Source organism: Colletotrichum tamarilloi (assembly GCF_030869305.1).
Source record: "Colletotrichum tamarilloi strain Tom-12 chromosome Unknown Scaffold_35.1, whole genome shotgun sequence".
In the NCBI taxonomy this organism is placed as follows: domain Eukaryota; kingdom Fungi; phylum Ascomycota; class Sordariomycetes; order Glomerellales; family Glomerellaceae; genus Colletotrichum; species Colletotrichum tamarilloi.
This window is the reverse complement of record NW_026849418.1, coordinates 22,896-46,979: the sequence shown is the minus strand read 5'-3', so window position 1 is coordinate 46,979 and position 24,084 is coordinate 22,896. Positions and strand designations below refer to the sequence as shown.

Here is a 24,084-nt window from a genome sequence, read left to right as displayed (position 1 = left end):
GATGACGAGGAGGTTCCCGACCATGCATATAATAATAGTAAAAAAAGACACAAAACTTTACATCGTGCTGTCGTCGCTTCCGTTGCATTACCATTTCGTATGGGAATCATCACCCCCAAGGAATCAAAATTCAACGCAGCCAACCCCCTTTCGAGTCGTAATAATCATGGGCTATGCGTCTTTGGCCCCTCTTTTCTTGAGACATTTGGCAGTGTGGTGACTACCTGCCTTGGGGTCTCGAACTGGCCATCTCACCGTGCCGTCCACGGTGCTGCGTCGTGTCGTATGCCTGAAGCACTCTCGATTGACTCTCATCTGCTTGGGAGAATGCGTAACCGCGCTGCTTACGCATGCGCTGCACTTGTCGCACCTTGCGAATTGCCTTTTGGAATTGCTCCATTCTGATGGATGGATTAGTGAGCTGTCGCTAGAGAGGGCTGTAAGTTTTAGGGAGCAACGTACCTTGGTCTGTAATCTTGGATGTTGTACTTCTGAATCTCCTGAATGTGATGGTATGTCTGCGGCATGTACATGCGCTTGGCAAACTTCCAGGCAAAATCGCGCATAAGACACATAATCGCGAGCGCAAAAGTCTGCAACCAGAAGACGGGGCTGCTGTACAGCTTGGGAATGACACCGTGATACTCGGCGGAGAAGGGGATCATGGGGGCGACGGTGCCGTACAGAGCGATGAAGCCCCACCAGAAGAGCATACTGCCAGGAATGGCCATGACGTGGTACTTGGTCCAGTTGTTCGTGATCAGAGCCGCCTTGCCGAGAACGGTGAGCAGGACCGCAGCGTACATGGCCGTGCCCCAGACCCAGTGACCGGCTATTTGTCCATCGCCTTGGATGAGTTCACCATACCAGATGAGTTGGCCAAAGACGTAGAGGATGATGGAGTGATACACAGCGTTGGCAACCCACTCGGCAAAGACCTTGATCTTGAAAAACTGATTTTGCTGACCCATGTTGTACAATTGCGGGTAGCGGTCGAGGAGTCTGGCGGAAATGAATTGGTCAAGGATACCCAGAGCGAGAGGAGGGAGGACGGTGTAAAAGACGTTGTAGAACGAAAGCGTCCAAGACTCGTAAATGACGGCTCCAGAGAAGACATTTTGGAAAGTGTACTGGTCAAGTTAGCAATCTAAAGTCCGCAATCCATCCACCAACAAACTTACCCAAAACTGCGTCATGTACAAGGTGATGTTCTTGTAGAAAGAGAACAGAATGGTCTTGGCAACACGCTGGTAGCTCCAAGCGCCGTGAACGAGTAGTAGCTTTCTGAGATACCGGAACTGGCCGATGGATACGTCGGCGCTTCGGGCGGCCTGTAGACCTTCCATACCGCTAATGCCCACACCGATATGGGCAGCTTGAATCATGGACACATCGTTGGCACCGTCACCAATGGCCAGCGAGATGGCCTCCTTTTGATACTTCTTGACCAACTTGACGACAAGAGCCTTTTGGAGGGGAGAGACACGGCAGCAAATGACGGCCTTGCACATGATGGCGAGGTCAAGGAATTGCTTCTCGAGGTCCTTCTCCAAGGCGTAAGTCAAAGACTTGCCATCGATGACGAGTGCGAGAGTTTCCGTTTCAATCGTCCCATCTCCTTGAGTGCGAATAGCTTCGAGCTTCTTTTGTATATTGTCGCGAGTTGCTTCGGCGCTTTCCTCGTTCACAATCAAGAGCATCATATCCTCGCTAAGCAGCTTGCAGCTCATTCCAATGTTGATAGCAGTCTCCTGACGATCGCCTGTCAGAACCCACACTTTGATGCCGGCCTGCTGAAGTGTATGAATGGTCTCGGGAACACCATCCTGAAGGCGATCTTCAATAGCAGTCGCTCCAAGGAGGTAAAAGTCGTGCTCAATGAGTTCTGCTGCCTTGTCCAGCTCGTCGGCACGGTTGCCGCCAACGGTCATGCCGGCCTTTTCAAAGACCTGGAACCATTCCTGGAACTCCTGCTCGGGAACTTCACGCATGGCAAGGCAAAGCGTTCGGAGACCTTCAGAAGCGTACTCTTCCAGGTGACGCAGGGTGGCTTCGACGTGGGGGTTCTGATCGTTCAGGCGCTCGAGAATGACAGTATCGGCACCTTTGCAGTATACGCGGACCTTTCCGTCGGGGCATCGATAAATAGTCGACATGCGCTTTCGGGTAGAGTTGAACTCGCAAACGGCCAATAGCTCATACTCGAGCTCACGTCCTCCAGCTTCGATGAAGACAGACCTCGGCTTGCGATCGGTGAAGACGTAGCCGAGCTCAGCCGCGCCCTCGACGAGCGCACCCTCATCGGGTGAGGCGGCTTGATACTTGATTTTGCCGCCCTTTTCCTCGCTCCTCTCGGGAATGACTGTGTGACAAGTAGCCAGCAACGCCAGAAAATGATCAATCACGGGAGCCGTTTCGTGGCTCTTGAGGTTCTCCGCCAATCTCTTATAATCGTGGATTCCGACCTCAACACCATCCTGAATTGTCGCCCTGAGGTCCTCGGGAACATCTTCGGCATATTGAATACCGCCAATCGAAGCCTGTTTGAATTCCATCATATTGCAAGTCAAGGTGCCCGTCTTGTCGGAGAAGACATATTCAACCATGCCCAGTTCTTCGACCAAACTCGATGTTCTGCAGTTTGCCGGCGTGTCCGTTCTGTCATAGTAGATGTCGAGATCATCGTTGATGAGGATTCCGTGCCAGTACTTGACCATTTCCAGCGTGACGAACAGGGAGATGGGCACAAGGGAGGAGAACAAAACCCAGTATGTGACCATGTCCTTGAAGAAGGTCTTGATGATGTCGTTTGCTGATCCGGTAGAGTCAAGCATCAGGTACTGGAGAGCTTGGCCCTCAACCTTGCGCTGAACAAGATCGCCTACTGTGCAAATGACGCTAAGCACAAGGAGGATACCGACCAGCACGAGAACAAGAATGTTCAGCTTCTTCTCGACCTTTGTGCGTTTGATGGGTGCAGCAGTGGCGTTACGCATGAGCTTTGTCTCGTGCCCGGTGAAGACAACCACACCATGAATCCAGGGCGTATTACGAAGAGTGGCACCTCGAAGCAGAAGCTGCTCGGGGTTGAGGGGCAGCTCTTTTTCACCACCACCAGCCTGCATTGTCAGGGTGGCCTCATATGTGTACAGACTGCTGTTGGGCTGTTCGGACTTGATTCTTCCTCCGAGTCGGCTCAGATCGCTGGAGCTGACCATCGTACACGTCTCAGGTAACGCCTGCTTGATCTTCAAGTTTGTTTCTCCGTCGAGGTTGGCTGTTTCGATGTAGCAAAGTCCCTCGGGCTCGGAACTTGCAAGGAGGACCAGATCGGCAGGGAAGGGCTCTTCAGATTCGACGCGGATAATGTCTCCGACCGCAACATTGATCCACTTGGACTCCTGGAAGGCGGTTCCGCGCAGGATGCGGGCCTTGGACGTGTTCAACTGGTGATCGGCTTGTTTTCTTCGGTAGTCCTCCACCAGTTCCTTGCCTGCCGACACCATCATGACGATGAAGAGCGGAATGATGGTAGTGTATCTGTTAGTAGGCGAGAGGTTGGGGATTTGCTGCAGCGCAGCCGTGAACAAGAAGAAGATGTTGGCAAACTTTGAAAACTGTTCGAAGAGGAATTTCGGGAGGAAGGTTGCGACATTGTACTTGGCCGTCGAGATGTGGTTGTCGACGTACTTGTTCGCTGCGTTTGCGGGCGGGTTGTTGAGATGGATCAATCTGGGACCCAGTGTCGAAGGGTCCGGCTTCTTTCCTCCGAATCCAAACTTGAAGTTACCCATGTCGAACTTCTTGCCCCCCTTGGCTTGCGCATCGATGCCAGAGTCTGTCCGTCCGTTGCCGCCAGCCTCCGTCAAGGGCAAGTCCATCTCCGAGTAACCTTGGCCCATCCCAAGCTTATTTTTCATGCGGCCAAAGAAGCCTCCACCCAAACTCAGGACGCTGTTACGGTTCCGAGCATTGGACCTCGCGGAGGGGTCACCAACATTGTTCGTACTCGTCGCGGCGCCGCCTTGTTGGTAGTACGATTCGCCTTCGGCCGAGTAGTCGTCAAAGTCGTCGGCGTATCGCTGGTAATTGTTTAGTTCTGATGTTTGACTGTAGTGTCTCTGCATGTATGGGCCGGAAGATGCGCCGCCAGAGACACCAGGCGATTGAGGGCCTCCAGGTAACGGTCTCAATGCTGAGGGTTGCTGTGTGTGATTCCCTCCCCCTCCTCCACCGCCGCCGCCTACAAAGTCATCGTACGAAACGGAGGGTCGGCCCTGGGCCTGGTCTTGATCGTGGTTGTAGGAGCGTAAAAGGTCGTCGTCGTTCATATTCGATCGCTGTCCGGCATTGTAGGTCGGTTGCTCGCTGTCCAAGTCTAGTAGTAGGTCGTTATTCGAGGGTCCTCCTGGAGGACCACCCGTAGGTCGTCCAGTCATGCCGGGAAGGCTGGTAGCGTTGCTGGGCGATCAATTTGCAAGTGTCAGAATGGCCAACATGCGAATTTCGAGGTGATTGGATTATCGTCGTGTTTCCGGACACATGAAGGGAAGAAGCGATGCAGTCGAGAGGGTGTGGTCGCGGACGATTTGGCAGCCTAATCGGTGGATGATGGAGATTCGTATCGGCGGGAGCAGTGTAGCTAGAGGCGACGACGACGACAACGACAATCGGCAATGAAAGCGACGCCGCAGCTGGGCGTTTGCTGAGGGTAGCTGATGTGGTGGGAAAAAAAGAAGTGGCCCAGCAGTCCGTATTTGTTGCAGCACAGCCTCTTTCTGGCGCAGGATTAGGATTACACAGTGGTCGGCTTGCGCTACGTCAACGGGCTGAGTGCGCAAGTGTACCGTAGGTAGTTGGTCGCCAGGCGAAGACGAGAGTAGGTACCTAGTGACCGAAAGACGGTCCCCGGTGGCAGTGGCTCAGGAGGCAAAGCAACGCAGTCGCTATGATTGGCTTGCAACGGTCGAATAATTTCACAACAGGAGAGGACGTCTTTTAGACTGTCGAGAGGCCAAGAAGTAAGGTGATGTGAGGTGTCGTCCGCGGAAAGGGTGGGATCTGCGGAAAGTCGTGTTTGAGGTATTGGTGGTGCTTGAATGGGGTTGAATTGGGGAGAACTCGGGAGACAGCGCAAGGGAGCCGACCGGATGAGACTGGAAGCTAAACACGCAGCAGCAGCAAGTACTTAGCAGCAAGGCGTTAGACTGGGCGTAACTTGTAAGGTTGGTAGCGTGGGTTTTTCGGGGAGGCGCAGGGTAGCAGTAGCAGCGTCAAACAGTGCAGATTGAAGACACCAAACCTCAATGGACGGGACGGGGAAGGGTCGAAAGGGTCTCGTTGGCTTGAACCCAGGCGCCTTGCTTGCGGTACCAAGGTACTTGGCTGGCCTCTAACGTCTGCTCACAGCTGGCAGCTTCCTCAGGCAGATGCGACAGGTATCCTCGTTCTCCGTACTTTCCTGGGCTATTTTGCTGTGAGACTACAACTGGGCAATGGGATTGGGTGGACTTGGTTTTGGGACCGCAGCTCCACCAGACGGGGGCACGTGTGGGCCTGTTGCTATTCTGAATCCTTGGGAGGACGTTTGACTGGCTGGGCCTAGTATTGGCTGCATCTCTTCCTCCACGTCCTGATCCTCTCTCTGTCTCTGCCTCTCTTCGTACCGGATGCGAGACCACAAGCTGACAGCAGCAGCGAGAAGTTTAAAGAGTTGCGTCGGCCTCCAGCCACACACACCAACCTACGACGACAGGGCGAAGTTGGTGGATGTCGGCAGGAATGCCCGCTACGCCACTCTCGGTCAGTCAGCCTGCAGCCTGCCTTCGTTTTCCCCTCAACACTAGACATTGTCGCCAATCGAACCATCAATCGAGACGTAAGGGGTGGACGGACGTCTCGCACGGAATCTCGGGACCCGTCACATTTAGCCTGCTCTGACACGAGCCAACTTCAGAGTCCGCCTCTGCTCAATGTTCATATGGATAGGTAAGTCATAGGGCACAGAGTATCTGCATCTGTATGCCCGCTCAGACCCCAAGGGCCCCGACGACTACCTAGCCAACGCCAGGACCAGCGTGTAAAATGGTCAATAGACCAATACACGAGGACAGACGATGAACAATGGAGACAACGCAGCAATGCCCAGGCTATTAAGCAAGGTTTGATCAGGGTAGGAGTTAAGCATCATCTCCCGTTCGATGACAGAACCTGTTTCCCCTTGGCCATGTACCTCTTCAGAGTCGTTTCCCCCCGATGATCTGTGATTAGCTGTGGAGTACGAATATGCTCTGTACGAATACTCTCGCTCATCCCAAGTGAACAGACGAAATTTGACCCAACCACGGCATATTCTTTCACCCCAGTAAACCCCGGCATTCTCCAAGATGCTGAAGAACTTGATCAAAATAAGATCCATTTTCAATTCCAAAAGTGGCTGGGGTCCCCGTATGCGTATAGCGAGGAAACAACTCGACAACAAAATGCCCCCTATTGTGGCTACCGCGTGTGCTGGGCCAACGGCCCCAGAGTCAGAGGTCCAGACAACCGAAACGTCCAATGTCATCCACTCATTCTCCAGGGCAGACATTCCAATTCTAGCCCGACCCGGTGCTGGACCCACACGAATCTGGACGGACCCACCGGGGAAACTTCAGTCTTCAGCACCGACCAGCAAACTCGCCGCCCTGCGACGTTGCGTCACTTCCAGCTGCCGTCCTTTCCAGCCACATTTGTTATCATATCTTATCTCATCCTTATCACTTGCGACACCAGCCACTCGTCCCTCTCTGCCAGTCCCTCAACCATCATCAGAACAACCTTTAGTAATTGCGACTTCAACACAACCGACGACAGACCTATCCACCGAATCTAAACCCATCCCCGAAAATGGTCTGCACAAAGTGCCAAAAGCTCGGCAAGGGCTCCACGACCCTCTCGACGCCCTCTGTCAAGAAGAAGAGCGAAATCTACCACGGCTCCTCCTCGTCCTCGTCTTCCTCCGCCACCAAGTCCGCTACGCTGGGCACGACCGGCATCGGCAAGAGCAAGCTCCTCTCCAAAGCTGCCAAGAACCCTTACGCCCAATACTCCAGCGCCTGCTCGAAGTGCAAGACAAAGGTCTCTCAGGGCCACTCCCTCTGCCAGTCGTGCGCCTATCGAGCCGACTCGTGCGCTTCGTGCGGGAAGCCGAACAAGAAGGCCAAAGGGGCTGCTCCGTCGATCGCGGGACAAAAGTTCACGTTGAAGTGAGACGGCGACAGATTATAGACGAAACATAACATTACAACAAACTACTGTTGTGGAAACACCCAAGACGATACCCTCGTGACGCGCACTCTTCATGCGGCCAGAAGCTGGGAGCCGATCAGCCTACAGGGGCCAGCAGCAGCAACGGGAAGGCACGGCAATGAGGCCTATACTCTGCGCCATCGACCTACATGCGATACGCCGCTCAATATGCGCCAAATTGGAGACGGGATTCAACAGGTGGCAGGCCGTCATGACAGTCTTGTAGTGGCCAGGAATACACAGTCCCACGACATCTGACATCACTCCTTCATCCCAACCAAGGTAACAACAGTCCTAGGTACAGATAGTTATAGCTGCAAAACTGGACCCCAAGGGTCAATTAACGCAGAGGCCTTGCTTGGTCAAATTCTGTAATTCATTCTACATTGGCCGTTCACTAATCGTTCCCGAAACTGTGGTTCATCCCTGCCTGTCATAAATATAAACGTTAACGTCAAATCCAACCTCGCGCAGCCCCCTCCTTCGAGAGCCGCACTTCTTCTTTTTGGCTTTTCTTACAACGACGCCGTCGGCTTCTTGTCGACCTTGCTCTCGATCCACGCCTTGATCTGCTTATTCACCTCCTCGGGCGCCTCCCACAACGCCCAGTGCGTCGCCGTCACCTCGCCCCTCGACAGGTCCTCAAAGTGCTTGTCCATGCCCGCCGCCATGGCCGGCGGCAGCGCCGCGTCCTTTGTCGCCGAGATGAAGAGACTGGGCGGCGTAACCTTGTACGCCTCCCCGCTCTTCTCCGCCGCCTCCGCGAGCGGCAGCTCCTCGTCGTGGTTGATCTTGCGCGTGCGGTACCAGTTGGTCGGGCCGCGCATGCCCGACTTGCTAAAGTTGTCGGCGTAGTACGCAATCTCCTCCTCGGACAGCAGCGGCGTGGGGCCGATCTTGCCGATATTCTCCCAGATGATGCCCCTCTCCGTGTTGAAGACGAGCTCGCCCGCGGGGCCTTTGCCGCCGTAGATGCCTTGCAGGAACTGACGGATGTCCTCGGGCTTGGTGAGCTTCTCGGGCACCTCTTCGCTGCGCAGCTGGAGCTGGTACTTGAAGTTGGTCAGGCGGCCCGCGGCGATGACGTCGGCGAGGTCGAACCAGGCCGTCGTTGGCGCGTTGTAGGGCGTGCAGACGCTGAAGACGCCCTTGATCAGGGACGGGTGCCACATGGCGAGGCGCCAGACGAGCGCTCCGCCCCAGTCGTGGCCGCCGAGGATGATCTGCTCGCCCGGGATGATGCTGTCGCAGAGCGCCTTGATGTCGTCCGACATGCTCTTGAGGGAAAAGGCCTCGAGCTCGGCCGGGGAGGCCGTCTGCCCGTAGCCCAGGGTGTCCGGGACGATGACCTGGTATCCCTGGGCGAGGAACATGGGGATCTGGTAGCGCCAGCCGAGCGAGATGTCGGGGAAGCCGTGGATGAGGACAACGGAGCCCTTGGGGGCGGCGTCGCCCTCGGGCTTGCTGAAGAGGTAGGAGTAGGTCTTGCCCCTGACCTCGGCCTGCTTGCGCTCGACGCGCGGGTCGTTCGGGGCGATCTTGTCGACGGCCATCGTTGGTGTGTGTATCCGTATAACGGTATGCAAGGCTTCCGTCTGGGGTGAAAGCTGTTAGGGACCGTAGCGGGAGGCGGGAGGAGGGAAGGAGGGGCAGCTAGTAAATGGCGGGGTGCGCGGTAGTCTTATACTCACGTTGGCACTCGACGTCTGCCAAGGAACAGACCCTTGCTATTACAGCTCAGTGACTGATTGTAAGCTCCCTCACAATGCTATTGCGGGGATTGATGAAAGAGAAGGTGTATATGCGTGTTTGTATGAGTGTGTGCAGCTTCACCGACACCTATCTTACCAGACTTGTCGGAAAGATAAAACTACTTATACCATTCGAGATATCGCCGAGTCGCCGAGTTATGGAGACAAGTATCGCACTTTGAAACTCGCCCGATTGCTTAGAAAGCTATAGAAACTGGCCACCTAGGAAAAACATACGAGCGGTGTAAATCGAGCCTCGGCATAGCTTGTCCCATTGTCGGGCTCTACCTCAATGCAGTACTTCGCACACAGGATAACATCGACCTGTTTGCACCAAGCTCTGGGTCCAGCGTATGGGTCGCAAGGTGAGGGGCAGGGCTTGAAATGGACAGGGTACCTGACGTGCGGCGAGCGGCGGCATTGGCGAGCGGCGTGGCCGGGCATCCACCCGCGCGGGGCATCGTCTTTGCTGTCCATCGGAGTCCCTTGATGGAATCGTCCTAGCGGGCCCCGTCCGTGCTGTTGCGATGCCTCGGTCCAGGGACAACTTGAGACAAGGGGACTCGCCATTGTCGGACGGTACTCAAAACGGGGTTTCGCCATTGTCATTTTCGACATATGGTTCAGAGCCGGAGATCGCATTCTCTTTACCCGAAAAGCGTAAATTGCAAGTCTAGACGGGGGCCAACGATTCTTCAACGGCAAGGAACAGCTGTTCTGGACTAAAAGGTCCCACCAAGCTAAAGCAGGAGAACGTCACTGGTCTTGCGCTTGAGTCAGAGAGCATGGCTCGACGTATGTAGTAAGCCTTTCAGCCGGCGAACAAAGTTGGTCTGAATCCCGTTTCTGGACCCAAGCTTCTTTTTTCAAATATCACCATGGGCACCTTTCCCAAATAAACGCCACTTTGAACTCCAATTGGTATCATAAAAACCCCCAACTCCGCCTTCAAACTCGCGCGCAAAGCCAGGGAAAATAGCATGCCTCCCATATCGCCTAATTTTATAACAATCACATAAACTACCGCGGTTGTGGCGTCTTTTACAATGAAACGCCGGAGAAGGAAAAATGGGAAAACACCACTCGCTTTTGTCAGGCATTAGTAGATAACCATATCCTCGTCGTTTTCAACGACATCACCAGGTTCGTCATGTGTGTCCCGCTCATGTCTGTCTCTGTCGGAAGACGCAGCTGTGTGGTCGGTAGCTGCGGGAGCATCAGCAGAAACCTCTGGCGGAGCCTCTGCTGGTTGATCTTCTGTGACCATGGGCACAGGCTCCTCCTGGGCCGTGGCCGGCGGCCTGGCACGGCCGTGGCGTCTCTCGTGTTCTTCTTTCCGATCTTTGAACGCTTCGAGTTCTCTCGCGATGGTATTCTTAGCGTCTTGCACCTGGTCGTCAACCTCGTCTTCTTGTTCTTTGGTAAGCTTCCACGGTCGATAGTACTGCAACACGTCAGCTTATGGTTTCCCCCCTTACGCAACATGCAATACGCACAATTGACGGTCCTGCTCTCGTCCGGAGGGATTGTGCCTTTGCAAGCATGTTGACATGTCGGGTTTTCATCTGCGATAATGAAAAGCTTATAAGCGCTTGAATGAGGCCATCAAGGGGAGGAGAGGGGCAAGCACGTACGACTTTCTCGTCAAACAAGATTTGCTCCTTCCACCGCGCCTCGGTGATCCGCGCGAGCTTCTCTGTCCGTCTCTTTTCGTCTTCTGCCCTCTGCTTCTGCGCCTTCTCCTGCTGTCGCTGCTCAATCTCCCTCCTCTTCTTGTGCTGCGAGCTGGAGTTGGTCTGGCTGAGGGTGCTCAGAAGACCTCCAAACAGCCGCTTACCCCGCTTCTTCTCTTCATCCCTTGATAAAGGCGCCCGTCGAGCGGTACTGGCTCGGGAATCTTCGTCGCGCGGCCTCGAGTCCCGTGTCGAATCCTGTGCAGGTGGGTCGCCGTGATCGCCATCATCGAATTTTGCCCTTTTTGATGATTCTTCCGCTCCATCAAGGGAGTCTATAGACGCTTTCCGTTTTTGTGTAACCTCCATGTCAGAGCTCGCGGATTCGGGGTTGATGGTATCAGCAGGTGCCCTGGAATCTGTAAGCTTCTCTTGCTCGGTCCGAAGGGAGCCGGTTTTGTTGTACTCTGTAACAGTGGCCATGATGATGTCGCTTCCCACCGTCGCAGTCGCAGTCTGCTCGGCAACAATCTCAAAGAAGACAGAACGCGAAGGAATGCGGTGTGCACGAAGAGAACTGAATGCGCCTCGGTCCCATGGGAGGTATCCCGGAGCTTGACAGCTCCAACCCGAGCTCCAAGGCTGAGGTTTGTCAGCGGGGTCCAGCCACTCGGAGGGACGAACCCACAGACTACCCCACTTTGGTCGGATCAGACGAGGGTCCGCACCAATGACCGAAAGAGAACCGAGAGGAAGAAGTGGCGAGGCTGAAAGGCGCGGACGTCTTTTCTTCAAAGGTTCCTGGTGAAGAGAGGGTACGGTAAGCTGCGACTTGCGACCATCACCTCCCGCGACCCGCAAGACAGCTTCCACCAAACCTCACCACCCAGAGGCGCTTCTCTCACAGATTGACCATCATGTCGCGCCATCACCCGTAGGCCATCTCCCAGTCAACCCCTCAAAATTTATGCACAAGCTAACAACTCCCGCCAGCGATCTCGTAATGTGCCGCAAGCAAGCCGGCATCGCCATCGGCCGCCTCTGCGACAAGTGCGACGGCAAGTGCCCCGTCTGCGACTCCTACGTCCGCCCCACGACCCTCGTCCGCATCTGCGACGAGTGCTCGTTCGGAAACTACCAGAACAAGTGCGTCGTCTGCGGCGGCGAGGGCATCTCGGACGCCTTTTACTGCTTCGAGTGCACGCGCCTTGAAAAGGACCGCGACGGGTGCCCCAAGATTATAAACCTCGGCAGCTCCAGGACCGACCTGTTCTACCAGAAGAAAACCAATCGGACGGCGACGTACTAGCCCCTGCGTCGCCTAAGATATGGGCAAATTTGATGTGTTGTTTGAATGCGAGTAGACAGAGGAGACTACACAGTTTTCGTGGAACAGGTATCGCATTGCCTGCGGCGTTTGATGTGTTTTGGTTCACAGCTATGGGACAAGGGTTTTGCGGCATAATTGGCACTAAGTCAGACATGATAATCTTTTTTAAAGCGGCATGAAACGGTTTCACCAAACAAAGGAAATGCTTCATTTTGCATAAGTATCAAAAAGAATGGCCAAACAATTAGGCCAATGTTCATCCAAGTTCGTATAGTACAGTGAGGTCAAAGCTAGCCAAGTACCCGCGTCGTAATCATATGTAGCTAACCTTGACTCCCATTCCCGCGGTCGCCTTGACCTTATTCCAACCATTACCAAGCACCCGCTGTATCCGTTCGCGGACATTCTTCTGCCCGAACATGACGACCAAACCCAAAATAAAGGCCACGAGCCGCATCAGCAGCATCGGGTTCGTCTTAAATGATGCTCCCAGCTGGTCAATCACCTCGCGCATCCGAGAGATGACCATTGACGCCCTCGTTCCAAAGGTCGGCGGAGCTGAAGATTTCCCTTTTGCCCTAGAGACGGGCATCTTCGAATTAGAGTTGGACCCTGATGTGTTGGAAACGGCCCTGGCGTGACGTCCCTTGCTTGACCCCGCCTTACTCGAGCCTGCTTTACTCGGTGTCTTTTCGATGCCGTAGTCCCCTTCGGCGCCTTCTCTTCGTGCCCTCTCTTCCTCTAATCTCCGTCGTTCCCTCTCTTCATTCTCGGCTCTCAACTTCTTCGCCTCCTCAATATCACGCCGAAGCTGTTCTTCCTGCTCGCGTCGTTCTTCCGTCTCTCGCCTCTCGGCTTCCTGCTGTTCCTCCTGCAGGCTTTGCAGAGCTTGCAAAAACGCCTCGCGGCGCTCATCGTCTAGTACCGAGCTGACGCTGATAAACTCTCGGGCATAATCCCACTCATTATTGCGGATAAGTACGTGGAGCGTGTACAGCTCGAGGATCTTGACCCTAGCATTCAGATCCCTCGGTGTATCCGCTCCGCTGGTGGCCTTCGCCGGAGACCTATGCCGGTTCAGCCGTGGTGACGGCGACGGCGAGTCGGAAAATCTCTTGGAGAAGTCCAGATTTGGTGATGTGGCGGCTGCGAGATAGCTCTCGAGCTTCCTTTGGTTCAATTCTTGTGTCCGGGCGTGGGCTAGTAAAAGTGTTGCGCTACGTTGTTGTTAGTGTGTGTTTGCAACAGAAAAAAAACAACGACAGAGAGGGTGTCTTACAGATTAATGACAACGTCCGAATCGACGTCGCTCTCGACGCCGTGGTATCCGTTGCGTACGACCTCCTCCCAGATGTCTCCTTCCCTGACTTTGGTGCACAGCGCTCTCCACTCTTGGCTCCCAAACGCATCCTTTCCTTCGTCTGGCTCCAGTTCGACGATGGCGTTGAGCGTCGTCAGGTACAAGCTCCAGACCTTGATCCTCGTGGATCGCGAGGCCCTGGCGACGGGCGCTGGTTCGCCTGCGCCGTTCTCCGACTGTCCCGAGGGCGGGGTGATCAATGGCAAGATGGTGGATAGTGCCTCGGGTAGACGGCGGGTGAGGAAGAGAGTCGAAGCCTGGCGGTAGGTCTTTGAGATTTGCGAGGTATGGCGCGCTGAGGTTGATGAGGATAGAGACGAGATGGAGCTCGCGAGCATATGTGGTGGGAATGTAGCGGTGGTCTCGGAAGAAGCGACCGTGGGACTCAAGGTCGCCGTGTAGGAGCCATTGAGGGACGACATGTTGGCGGGCATTTAGGAACGGGAGGCAACAGCAGCAAGCAACGGGGTCAATTTGTCGGCATTGAAGAGCCCCAGGCGGAGGGAAATGAGGGAAAAAAGAACGGGGACTATTGTTATGTATCTGGAGTGCGGAGAATGGCGGCCATCATACGCGTTCCTGCTCAAATGCCACCTGCGGGTTGTGAAGAGAGCCGCGACATGTGGATGTGGTTAGATTCGGGTTCCTGGGCGTTATGGTGGTGGTGTGTGGTGTGTGGTAGTGGTGGTGCTGAGGTAGCTGGGGGTTGCTGGAGAATGGAATTGGAGTCTGCTGACAGACAAACATGCCGATTACCGCAGCACCTGCACAGCTGCCCGGGACAGGCACGCACCGGCACGGTTACACTTTTCGGCCATGGCCCAAGTTTAGCCTCGGTTTGTTTCTTAGTGGGTTCCCCCCCAGCTTCTGCGTTGCTGCGTTGTATGCTGCCACTGGGGTGGCTGGCCAGCTGACCGCCAGAGCATGAGGGGAGGGGAGCGATAAGCGAGTACCAGTGACGTTGTCGCTGGACGGCTCACATGTCAAGTACCTCTTTAGCCTCCACGAGCGCGGCCTTCTCCCGGCGTCCGGCCTTCTTGAACTTCTCATTGGGTGGAGTTTCCTGATCGGGGAGGACGCTGTGCCTGGGTCGGAGAAACAGGGGTTGCCCTCGACGACCGGCCGAGCTTTCATCTCACCTCCCGGAGATCACCAACCATTTAGAGACGATCGTCTCATGCTCGCTGCGGCCTGTCATTTCAAATCTTCGTGTTGTATTCAACCCGCCAAGTCGGGATTCCCTTCTCAATTACTGCTTTGCTCAGTTGCGTCTATTATGATATCCTATTAATTACCCCTCTCAACTGTCAATCGCAAGTTTGCGCGAACGCGTTCAGGGTTTAGACTTTTCTGGCCCCCCTGTGCTTCCCCAGATTGTTCCGAGGCATCTCGCGGGACGCAGAACCACGCGGCTCCCGGAGAGAATGTCATCGCCATTTAGCCCCTGATGCTTACATCGGTGCATTTCCTATTGTAGTCATCGAGTGACCATCCACCTCTCATGACTGGCACCAAAGTGTCGTTGGGGTGCTCGGTACACGTGGAATTTTCTTCGTCGCGGGGTTCTAGAACCGGATCATCTTACGTCCTAGGAATCGCTGAGCAGCTGGAACATATAAGGCTCATAAGCTGATGGGAAGGAGTGGCCCTGACCAACATGTCAAATAATCTGACGAATGCCGACGTGCTCTTATTGTGCTTTCAATCAAGTATGGATAGGCTCATCTATCGAAACATAGTTTTGCGGGGCGTCTCCAGAAATCCACCAAGGGTCATCCGTCCTCAACGACATTGCAAAAATCCATTGTCCTACTCACAAACGCGTCTCCCTACTCATGAGACCAGTGCCACCACCAACAACCCAAGACGCGATTTCGCGTTGGCACGGTCGGCAAACTCTTCAATCGAAGGGCAATTACGCTCCGTCGCAAGCTCAACTTTGAACTCACCATTCGGGCCCGATATTAAATGTCTTGCGGGGGGCGATCCGAATTCGGTCGCGAATGTCGTCGAATATGGCCATCTGCCACCGAATCCGACCCACGTACCCTTCCTGGGTGTTGGACTCTCTCCATGTGCCAATGTCCGAGTCTTGCGAATAGCCCAGGAATTGTGAATCGTATCCAACTGCTGATAGCCATTCTCTGTCATACAATCTCCATTCTTTGCTCTCGTATGACGCGGCTCGGCCCTCGAGCTTGGCCGATTCCTCGCGGGCGAGTTTGTGGGCAATTCGCAGAAACACAACTGCCGTCATGTGGCCTATCTTCATTAGTCGAGCCACTCACGGTTCTGCTTGTTCTGCCAACTCACTATCGAAGCCAGCCTGATGGGCTGTTCCACGACGGCCATAGCCATAAGCTGCATCCCAATGGATGCTTGGCTGCGTTCTGTTGCCATCGAACCTATTGTATAGATCCATCAATGGGTCTTCGCCCTCGATCGTCTCATCTTTGATGGCCAACAACTTCGTGTCCACGATGCGTGGGAACAATTCGTGAATATTTACCAAAAACTCCAAAAAGCTGTCGGGGAGGTCGTCGATGAAGGTGTTGTAAAGGAACAAAAGGTCCATGAATTGGTTGTGTCCGCTAATGGTTGGCGAAGACGTTCGGCCTAAAGTTTCTAGCTCCTGAAGAGCATCTGCTACTTCATTCTTGAGTGTTTCCGTGGATAAATCCTCGAGATCGTGACACAGTTTGTCCCAACCAGTCGGCTCATCCCAGCCGGCTGTCTCAGCTGTGATATGCCAAGTACCAGTGTCGCCCTCTTGAAACTCGCCACCTGCCACTCCCTCCGAACTGCTTGAGGATTCTCCATCGTGGCTCGCCGAGTGAGCTCCTTGAATATGTGTGGCCTGTGGAGGGATGTCATGGTGAGGGGAAGAGTTGATCCCAGGCCGGCTGCTGCCAAGATCGGGGTAGCAACGTTCGCAATGAACATCATACACCAAGGGCATCAGCTCATTATCTTCAACTCGGCTTCTGGATAAGTTCCGCTTCTTCATACAGAGGCACTCGTCTTTGGTGATCAAGTTTGTTTGAAATGCCACTTCGACGTCCTGACCTAAGGACGTGCTAGAGCAGCCTGTGTCAGGGTCGTGATGTGTGCAGCACCAGGAGCAATAGCGACCCTCGACTTCTTCCTCTGGAGATTCTTCCCACTGTTCTGGTGCCGCGGGATGAACAAGCTCATGCACCTCAAGACAAAAGCATTGTGCTTCGCCAGGCCAGCCAGACATGGCTTCGACAATGAGGTCGGGGTTAATGAGGTTGGCAAACTTGCCGCCGACAAGGGCTTCGATAATCAGGCGTATTCCTTATATCAGTCAGCCACCAGTAAAGCATTGCACACTGAGGGGAGCCCACCTGCGTACTTCCTCAACGATGCGTTGAGATCGTCCTCTAGAGACTCACGCCTCTTGGTGAAGTCAGCTGTCAGTGTTCTCATCACAGTTATCCGCGCCGCTGTAAACGAACCTTGGCTTCTTGTCCATCGTCCCGCTGAGAGATAACCACGGTTGTGCCATGATTCCAAAGACGGCAAACCATTCGTGGCACAAGCTTTCGGGCCTTTCTACGAACGATCTGTTCGTAGACGCTCATACGTTTCTTACTATCAGAGTTGGGTAAGAGGACATTGATCTCTAGAGTTCGCTGTCCCATGTCGCGATTAGTATACTCAGTAGAAAGTAACGAGATTCTAAGAGGAAGGGATTTTTGTAGATAGAGGATAAAGGAACCAGTGACACACACCATCCATGGATCGGTGTAAAGCCAATTTACAATCGTGTTATGGGCATAAATGGAAAACGTAGTCAGACCTTCGTCGTCCTCGTTGTATCCATGATCTTTGGCGTCCCAAGGATCTTGTCGGCGCTGCATCTGTCGAACTGCCAAGCGTGCCTCTTCGCGGCTGAGGTACGGAACGCAGTCCTCATAGACCTTCTCCAGCCGGATGCCTTCCGATCGAAGAAACTTGAGAGTGTTGTATGATACAGAAAGGCTCCTATCCAAGCCTTTGACGAACTTTTCATCAGCTCGCGTTTCTGTGTGCAGGTAGGGGCTGACAGTGAAACTATAGGTCTCGGTTTTGTATGAGCCGTCTGGAATTTTGTCAGAATGCGACGGATGATATTCTTCGGACGTGGAGAACACAAACCTGACTGGCTTTGGATACACGTCATCCCCATCTCAAAGACGTTGAACTTGGATGCAATCTTCTTGGCCGATTCATAGATTTGCTGGTTGGTTGGGTTTTCTGAGTGGTCTGCCGAGCTCTTGTCCGTGATGCCGGTCATCTCGAGATCGATGGCAACGAAGTCGGACTTCGCGATGGACAGCAGAATATTTGGCAGCTGCCGCCAGAAGTTCTCTGACGAGACTTCCATGCTGGGCGTCGAGGTGTTGTCAAGCTTTTGGCCGCCAGTCGTCAGTAGCTGAGAAGGAAAGGTAGGAGGTAAGGTAGAAGGAAATAGAAGGAAAGGTTGAAGGAAAGCGGCAAGAAAAGTGGGAGTAGTATAAGGGGAAGAAAAAGAGGCAGGAAGGAAGCTGTGGGTGGAGGGAAACAAAAAAAAAAAAGAGAAGCCACCAAGAGGAGACGAATTCAGGAAGGAGCACCTCGTGACAGCAATAAACAGGCAAAAGCACTCGACTTCTGTGGCAAGGCAGGTCGTTCTTCGGAGGTTTTGCTTGCGTATTCCTGTCCGGCTTGTAAATGAAAAGGGAACACCAACCCTTCAGTAGACAACAGCGTCCTTGCGCAGAAGGAAGGAAATTGCAGAGTTTTGAGACTGGCCATCGCAAAATCGAGTTTCCTCGTAATAAAGCATCGTAATAAAGCATTATACGAAATCACTGTGTCGTTTTAAGGCCACAGGTTGCCCGAGGTAGTGAATAATAATCTAAAAGCCAGTAAACACGTCTTATCACGCCCAGCGTGAGGCAATGGAAACTTTTTAAAAAAAGATTGAGAAAGTCAAAAAGTTCAACTCTTATCCTTGCGGACAGCGGAATCTATGAAAACCCCGAGACTCTTACCAGCCTCAGGTGTAACGATGGAGGTTTTCTAACGGCGGTGGGATTCGAACCCACGCACCCGTGACGCAAGGGGACGCTCCTCGTCAAAGGAACGCCTCTCTGATCCCATTGCGCCACGGATTGTTGAAGAAATGCAGAAGAGTTTAGAGGGTAGGCCAGGCGGTTAGGAGGTCCGGAGGGAAGGCAGCCATGGGATGGATGAAGAGGTGGGGCTGAGGCTTGTGGCTGGACGTGGGAGGTGAAATCCACGAGAGGGAGGAAGGCGCGGTGTGAGGTAGGAGAGGGTGGGATCGAGAGACGCTGCTATGGGTTTGTCTTTGCGACCTCACCTCTAGAGATTACTGTTTGTGGTTATACGAGGTAGTTGGACACGATATTAAATTGGTATAAGCAACCCTGCTTTGCGTGAGAAAGCATAATACGTGTCTAAACTGGAACTGCAAAGATGAAGTAGTTGAATTGTGTTTTCCTACATATTTACTTGGATTCCCTTGGTATGGATAGCTTAAAGAATAATGGAACACATGTGGACATGCAAAGGCCCAATGTTTCAGCAAGTTGACAAGCTATGTGATATCACGCACGGCATTCCATTATTGCTGTTAAATCTATCTACTCTTGAATAACGGTAAGACCAGCATTGTAGACAGAAAGGTCAACGTCTTCGAAGCATCCAAAGACGCTAGACTCAACTCTCTCGAGTTGATGGAGGACGACGTGGTATCTCATAGGCAACATGCCTTTTTCGCGTGCTTTTAAGGCAAAATCACCTCGAACTGACGACGGTTCTAATGTCTGGGGAGCAGAATTACATCAAAATGAGCATCTCACACCCAAGTCAAGCCGAAAGTCGAAAGCACAAACCAGCACAATCAAGCTCTGGGCAGGCAGCCACAAAATCCAGTGAAAGATTTGATTGTACAAGTTTATCTATGATACAACAGCGTTACACGTCCTCTCAACCGTTCTCCGACAACCACTTGTCTGCCACCCATTTTCACCACTTTTGAGAAATGGCGCCGGCCGAGCCAAACCATTATAGAGGCATACATCTACCGGTCCACCATCATGCCCCGCACATTGTTGTAGTAACCCCGCTCCAGCACCTCGGCGAGCTCCTCCTTGGTCAGCCACTTGAACTCCTTGTACCCAAACTTGTTGGCCGTCAGGTCCGCCTGTCCCGCCATGATGCGGCCCTTGAGGAAGAAGGTCTTGCTGCCGCGCTCAAAGAGCTCGCCGCGCCTGACCTGCGTCTTGGCCACGTGCACGGCGGCCGGGCCGCGGCCGACCATCCACGTGTTCATGTTGACGCCCGCCGTGTCGTCGAGGATTCTCTGCGCGGCCTGTAAAGAACGTTAGCATATATCGATATCGAAGCATGGGAAGGGGGAGAGAGAGGGGGTCGATATGGGGTGGATAAAAAAGCTCACCTCGTGAAGGTTCTCCTCCGTAGACAATCCCGCCGCAGGAAACTCCCAGACATCCTTCTTGCGACCGGCCTTCCTGACGACAAGATACAGCGTCCTCTCCATGGCGCGATCCAACCTCGTCTGGTCCCCCTTGATATCCGCCTCCGACACCCGCGGCGCCAACGCCTCGGGCGGCGCCCGGTCCTCCTCGGGGATAATCTCCGCGTCGTCGCTCACGCGCATCACGGCGTCCTTGAGCAGCAGCTCCACCGCCTTGTCGTGCTTGCTCAGCCCGTCGCCGACGGCCAGCTCGTCGTCCCACGCCGTCGACGCCTTGCCGTTGTACACGCCCAGCTCCTTGGCCACGGTGCCCTTGCGGTCCTTGACCTTCATGTTCCAGTCAATCAGCGCCGGCGTGTCGGGCTTGAAGTAGACGGACGTGATGAAGGGCATCGTCAGGCGCTCGTTGAGGCGCTTCTGGTAGAAGAAGTAGGACTGCTCAAAGTCCGTCAGGGGCCGCGTCAGGAGCGGCGCCCGCGTGAGGATCACGCCTGCGCGGATCAAGGGTGGCGGGATCGTGATGTCCGCCGCAGCCGCCTTGGGTTCGTTTGGTTTGCTGACTTTTGACGAAGGGGGAGGAGGAGGGGGAGCGTTGGTCGTGGTCGTGGTCGTTGCGGCGGCAGCGGCACCCGAGTACGCTCGCGAGGGAGCTGGAGCTCTAATCTGGACCCTCGCGCATTGTCTGCAGACTCTGGGGGTTGCTGTAAGGGGGACTCAAAGTCAGCCAATGATCTCAATGTTCATCCGAAACGTAAACATACATTGTATGCGCCCGAGGGCGGCGAATGCGCCTCTGCTGGAAGCTGTCATCATGAAAAGCGCTGGGTGTACGGGGTCTCCTCCTTGACACCTCAGTCGAGAATCTCCAGATGGGAATTGAACTTTTTTGCTGTTCAAGCTTAGCAGAGGTACGTACCGAATGGCCTGGGCGGCGCTTACCTAAGGTCAGAGGTCCGACGAGGTGCACCGTGCGCGGATGCAGCACAAGGTAAATCTTGAGGTGCCTCATATTGTACCTGAAAAGCAAGGTCGATCTTGACAGGCGCCCGGGTCAATATCGCGCCTGACAAGCGCGGGTCTCAATCACGTAAGCAGAGGTACCGTAGCGGGGGCTGGGGTGGGTGGGACCGCGCAGAGCCTTTATCAACCCGACGCCCTGCCGCGAAACTTCTCTCTTTTACTTCTTTTTCCTCTTCACGGCACCATTTCCTTATCGTCAAGACCTGTTCCGCCTCCAGAACGTCCTGATCATTTATTACGGTGCCCAGAGTAAATCGCAGTCTTTTTTCGCTAGCAGCACCTGCATCTTTTTACTGGGTTCATGTTAGATAGCTACTGCAAACACATCAGCGCCTTTGACCGCTGTTTAAGAATGGCTGGCTTCTGCTACCGCATCAGCAGAGTCCGGAGTGGACTCTCGCTATGTGGCAAGCAATGCGTCGCGACAACCGCATACGTGAATTCTCTGCTCCACATGTCACATGGTGCTGCTGACTGTGCCGCTGCAGCTATAGCTCGAGGGTGTTCACGAGTGCTGGTGCTTATCAATGAGAGTCGTAATATCCATTCGTCGTGTCGTCGTCGTCTATCTACCTGCTAAAGTACAGAAAGCCTTTCCAGCCTAATCGTGGGTCACGCCCTTGACAGAGTCTCTTTCCAAGAGATCCGAGCGATTCGAGCTGCTACGAGACCCCACCCCTAAGATACAGCTGTGCCTCTCCCCCGCCCAATCCCAGAGACACGGGGAAATCAAAGTTGAAATTTTGCAAAAAAAGAAGCCTCCTTTGGAATGGAGTGTTTGGGTATTAGACCGCTTGGTTCGCTGCCAAACACCAATAACGCCTAATGCCCGATATCGTTCGTTCGTTTATGCTGCCGAGCGCCGATCAAGCCTTGAGTTCCTCAATCGCACGGGCCACCTCTTTGGTAGCGATCTTTTCGCAAGTCTTTTTGGCATCATCGTCCAGCGTCTGCGGATCGCGAAGGCCCTCGTACAGCTTGCGGGAGACATCTCGGTTGATGTTTGCATATTGATCGGTGGTGAGCTCCTTCGCGCGCCAATGGGGCTTGAGGGCAGCCCGGACGATGCCGCTGATTCTTTCCTTGGTCTCAAAGGGGATGGCGGATCGCGTAGGCGACGAATCCTGAGACCGAGCAAAGGTCGGTCGTTGACGGTTCGGTCGCTGTGGGCGAGGCTGGCGAATTTCCGCGCCGTTCGATCGACTGTCAGAGTCACTACTGTCCCCAGCGTTTCGAGTCGGCGAGTAGTTGGCTTTGGGGAACCGCGGTTCCACATAGGAGCTTAGAGATAGCGTAGGTGAGCTGGGCCGGGGATGGGGTGGCGGGGTGAGAGAAAGCGCCCGCGGTGAGTTTCGTGATGATGGCGAGGGGGATGTGACTGGCGAAGAGGGGTCAACACCAGAGTGAGTACCGAAATAATTCCGCACAGTCTCGTCGTCGGAAGGTGCGCTCATCTCCACCTCCTTAAGCAGCGACGACAGGAATGATGGTCCGGGTTCCGTATTGATGGGAGACTGGACGCGCTGCGTGGCACCGTTCGTTTGAGGCCGCGATGTCAGAACACTCGTCGGCGCGGGTGACGAAGTTATCGTAGGTGCGGGGGCGAGTGCCGACACAATGGTAGGGCCGACGCCTGAAGCGGTGCCAGATCCAGATGCAGATCCCGACACTGAAGCCGAGGCAGAGCCCGATCCGGAGCCTTCTCCCTGCAAAGGCAATCGGCGTGTGCGAGGTCGCTTCAGCTTGCGCTCGGGTTCCTGAGCGGGTTCTTGGGGAGAAGCCGTGGTAGATCTCGACTTTCTCTTGCGGGGATTGGGAGCGCTCGTCTCGGCTTCGCGAGCCCTCTCGAGGGCGCCCCAAGCCTGCTGCTCCTCTCTCGTCTCGGGAGCCGGCGGAAGGGGTTGCATGACGGGTTCGACTGGGCCACCGTCGAGGCGATGACCGACGGTTGGGCGAATATTTCTCGCAAAGATGTCTCTGGCGCCTAGACGACTGGCGATGCTCATGCGCTGCTCCCAGTCTTGGTGTTCTTGGATATCGCGAAAGTGTCCTCTCTGGGCCTGGGCGCGGCGAAAGCCCTGAAATAAGTCTTCGTCTTCGTGGTTGTCGAGGTCGATGTCAGTAGCATCGTAAATGCGACTAGCAATCCGGTCCCATGCACCCTGCCACTCGAGGGATCTTGCCTCGCGTCGTGCATTTCTAGCTTGCAACTGGGTTCGCAACAAGCCTCTTTGAGCGGTAACGTTTCGTCGGTTTGCTGAGCGTGCAGCTGGGTTCAAAGGCCGTGACTGGATCACTTCGACATCCGAAGCCTCACTAGGGCTGGATCGGCTGGCATTGTTGTTTTCATCACACTCAAAGCAGTACCAGGACTCGGTCTGGGGAACACCAGACAGGCCGATGCAGTGTGTATGATAGGCCGCGTTGCAACCATCGCAGAGGAGCAGCACCTCTTCATGATCCGAGGACTCGCATATGGGACAGGCAGGACTCGGCTCCTCGCCTTCGCCCTCGGGGTTCTCCTGAAGCCATCTGTGGATATCAAACTCCTGCTCTTGCTTCTTGTCTTGAACAGCGTACGAATCGATAGGGGGGCCTGTTATTGTCACCAAGGTTAGTTTCTTGTTGCTAAAGCTGCTGCTGCTGCTGCTGCTGCTGCGAGCGTCTATTGCGAGGCGGGATGATTTGATACGTACCGTTGAGCTCAGATGAGAGGCTGACCTCATTGAAGGGTGTACGGCAGATGGGGCAAGTATTGGAGTTCTTGGCCCAACTTCTGATGCACTGATCGTGGACAACGTGATTGCAGCCAACGAGGGTAGCAATGTAATTTGACTCTGGTTCTTCTAGTATTTCGAGATCTGAGTCGATGGCACGGTAGGTTGGCTGTACTGTTGTGGTGGTGGCTGCTGCTGTTGCTTTTGCAGCCGCTGGGCCCGCTACGTTTCCAGCAGCAACGTCTTGCTGCTGTTGCTGTTGCTGCAACGAGGGGTGCTGCAGCGACTCCAGGCATATGATGCACTGATCCGGTTCAGTCATTGTGGCAACTGTGGTAGTATCGCTTGAGGTTTGATGAATTCATAAAAAAACGTCTTTGAGCAGGGCCAATAGATGGCTTTGAGATTGCAGGAATATGTGCGTGGATATTGTTA

The 24,084-nt window shown here is 54.3% G+C and overlaps 9 protein-coding genes across 9 annotated transcripts; 2 read left to right on the top strand and 7 right to left on the bottom strand.

The window, feature by feature from the left end:
* Window positions 1-220: 220 nt before the first annotated feature.
* On the bottom strand, window positions 221-4,439 carry CTAM01_09148 (phospholipid-translocating P-type ATPase; the record flags this gene model as incomplete). Its single annotated transcript, XM_060525168.1, has 3 exons — window positions 221-401; window positions 463-1,130; window positions 1,182-4,439. 3 exons carry the CDS (start codon window positions 4,437-4,439, stop codon window positions 221-223), a joined length of 4,107 nt encoding a protein of 1,368 aa, XP_060380112.1.
* A 2,449-nt stretch (window positions 4,440-6,888) lies between these two features.
* On the top strand, window positions 6,889-7,251 carry CTAM01_09147 (microtubule-associated protein CRIPT; the record flags this gene model as incomplete). The annotated part of the gene is made up of 1 exon (XM_060525167.1): window positions 6,889-7,251. One exon carries the CDS (start codon window positions 6,889-6,891, stop codon window positions 7,249-7,251), a length of 363 nt encoding a protein of 120 aa, XP_060380111.1.
* Window positions 7,252-7,805: 554 nt separating this feature from the next.
* Window positions 7,806-8,843, bottom strand: CTAM01_09146 (uncharacterized protein; the record flags this gene model as incomplete). Its single annotated transcript, XM_060525166.1, has 1 exon — window positions 7,806-8,843. One exon carries the CDS (start codon window positions 8,841-8,843, stop codon window positions 7,806-7,808), a length of 1,038 nt encoding a protein of 345 aa, XP_060380110.1.
* A 1,297-nt stretch (window positions 8,844-10,140) lies between these two features.
* On the bottom strand, window positions 10,141-11,633 carry CTAM01_09145 (uncharacterized protein; the record flags this gene model as incomplete). The annotated part of the gene is made up of 4 exons (XM_060525165.1): window positions 10,141-10,485; window positions 10,538-10,606; window positions 10,676-11,348; window positions 11,620-11,633. 4 exons carry the CDS (start codon window positions 11,631-11,633, stop codon window positions 10,141-10,143), a joined length of 1,101 nt encoding a protein of 366 aa, XP_060380109.1.
* On the top strand, window positions 11,632-12,023 carry CTAM01_09144 (uncharacterized protein; the record flags this gene model as incomplete). The annotated part of the gene is made up of 2 exons (XM_060525164.1): window positions 11,632-11,648; window positions 11,708-12,023. 2 exons carry the CDS (start codon window positions 11,632-11,634, stop codon window positions 12,021-12,023), a joined length of 333 nt encoding a protein of 110 aa, XP_060380108.1.
* A 334-nt stretch (window positions 12,024-12,357) lies between these two features.
* Window positions 12,358-13,838, bottom strand: CTAM01_09143 (peroxin 26; the record flags this gene model as incomplete). Its single annotated transcript, XM_060525163.1, has 2 exons — window positions 12,358-13,261; window positions 13,324-13,838. The coding sequence occupies 2 exons, from the start codon at window positions 13,836-13,838 to the stop codon at window positions 12,358-12,360; spliced, it is 1,419 nt and encodes a 472-aa protein (XP_060380107.1).
* Window positions 13,839-15,349: 1,511 nt separating this feature from the next.
* On the bottom strand, window positions 15,350-17,794 carry CTAM01_09142 (uncharacterized protein; the record flags this gene model as incomplete). Its single annotated transcript, XM_060525162.1, has 6 exons — window positions 15,350-15,666; window positions 15,718-16,722; window positions 16,773-16,824; window positions 16,884-17,060; window positions 17,190-17,509; window positions 17,566-17,794. The coding sequence occupies 6 exons, from the start codon at window positions 17,792-17,794 to the stop codon at window positions 15,350-15,352; spliced, it is 2,100 nt and encodes a 699-aa protein (XP_060380106.1).
* Window positions 17,795-19,495: 1,701 nt separating this feature from the next.
* On the bottom strand, window positions 19,496-20,973 carry CTAM01_09141 (NUDIX domain-containing protein; the record flags this gene model as incomplete). The annotated part of the gene is made up of 4 exons (XM_060525161.1): window positions 19,496-19,786; window positions 19,874-20,613; window positions 20,674-20,810; window positions 20,852-20,973. Coding segments are annotated over 4 exons (1,290 nt in total), but the record flags the coding sequence as incomplete, so codon positions are not given.
* An 825-nt stretch (window positions 20,974-21,798) lies between these two features.
* On the bottom strand, window positions 21,799-23,971 carry CTAM01_09140 (PHD-finger domain-containing protein; the record flags this gene model as incomplete). The annotated part of the gene is made up of 2 exons (XM_060525160.1): window positions 21,799-23,528; window positions 23,629-23,971. 2 exons carry the CDS (start codon window positions 23,969-23,971, stop codon window positions 21,799-21,801), a joined length of 2,073 nt encoding a protein of 690 aa, XP_060380104.1.
* Window positions 23,972-24,084: the final 113 nt, after the last annotated feature.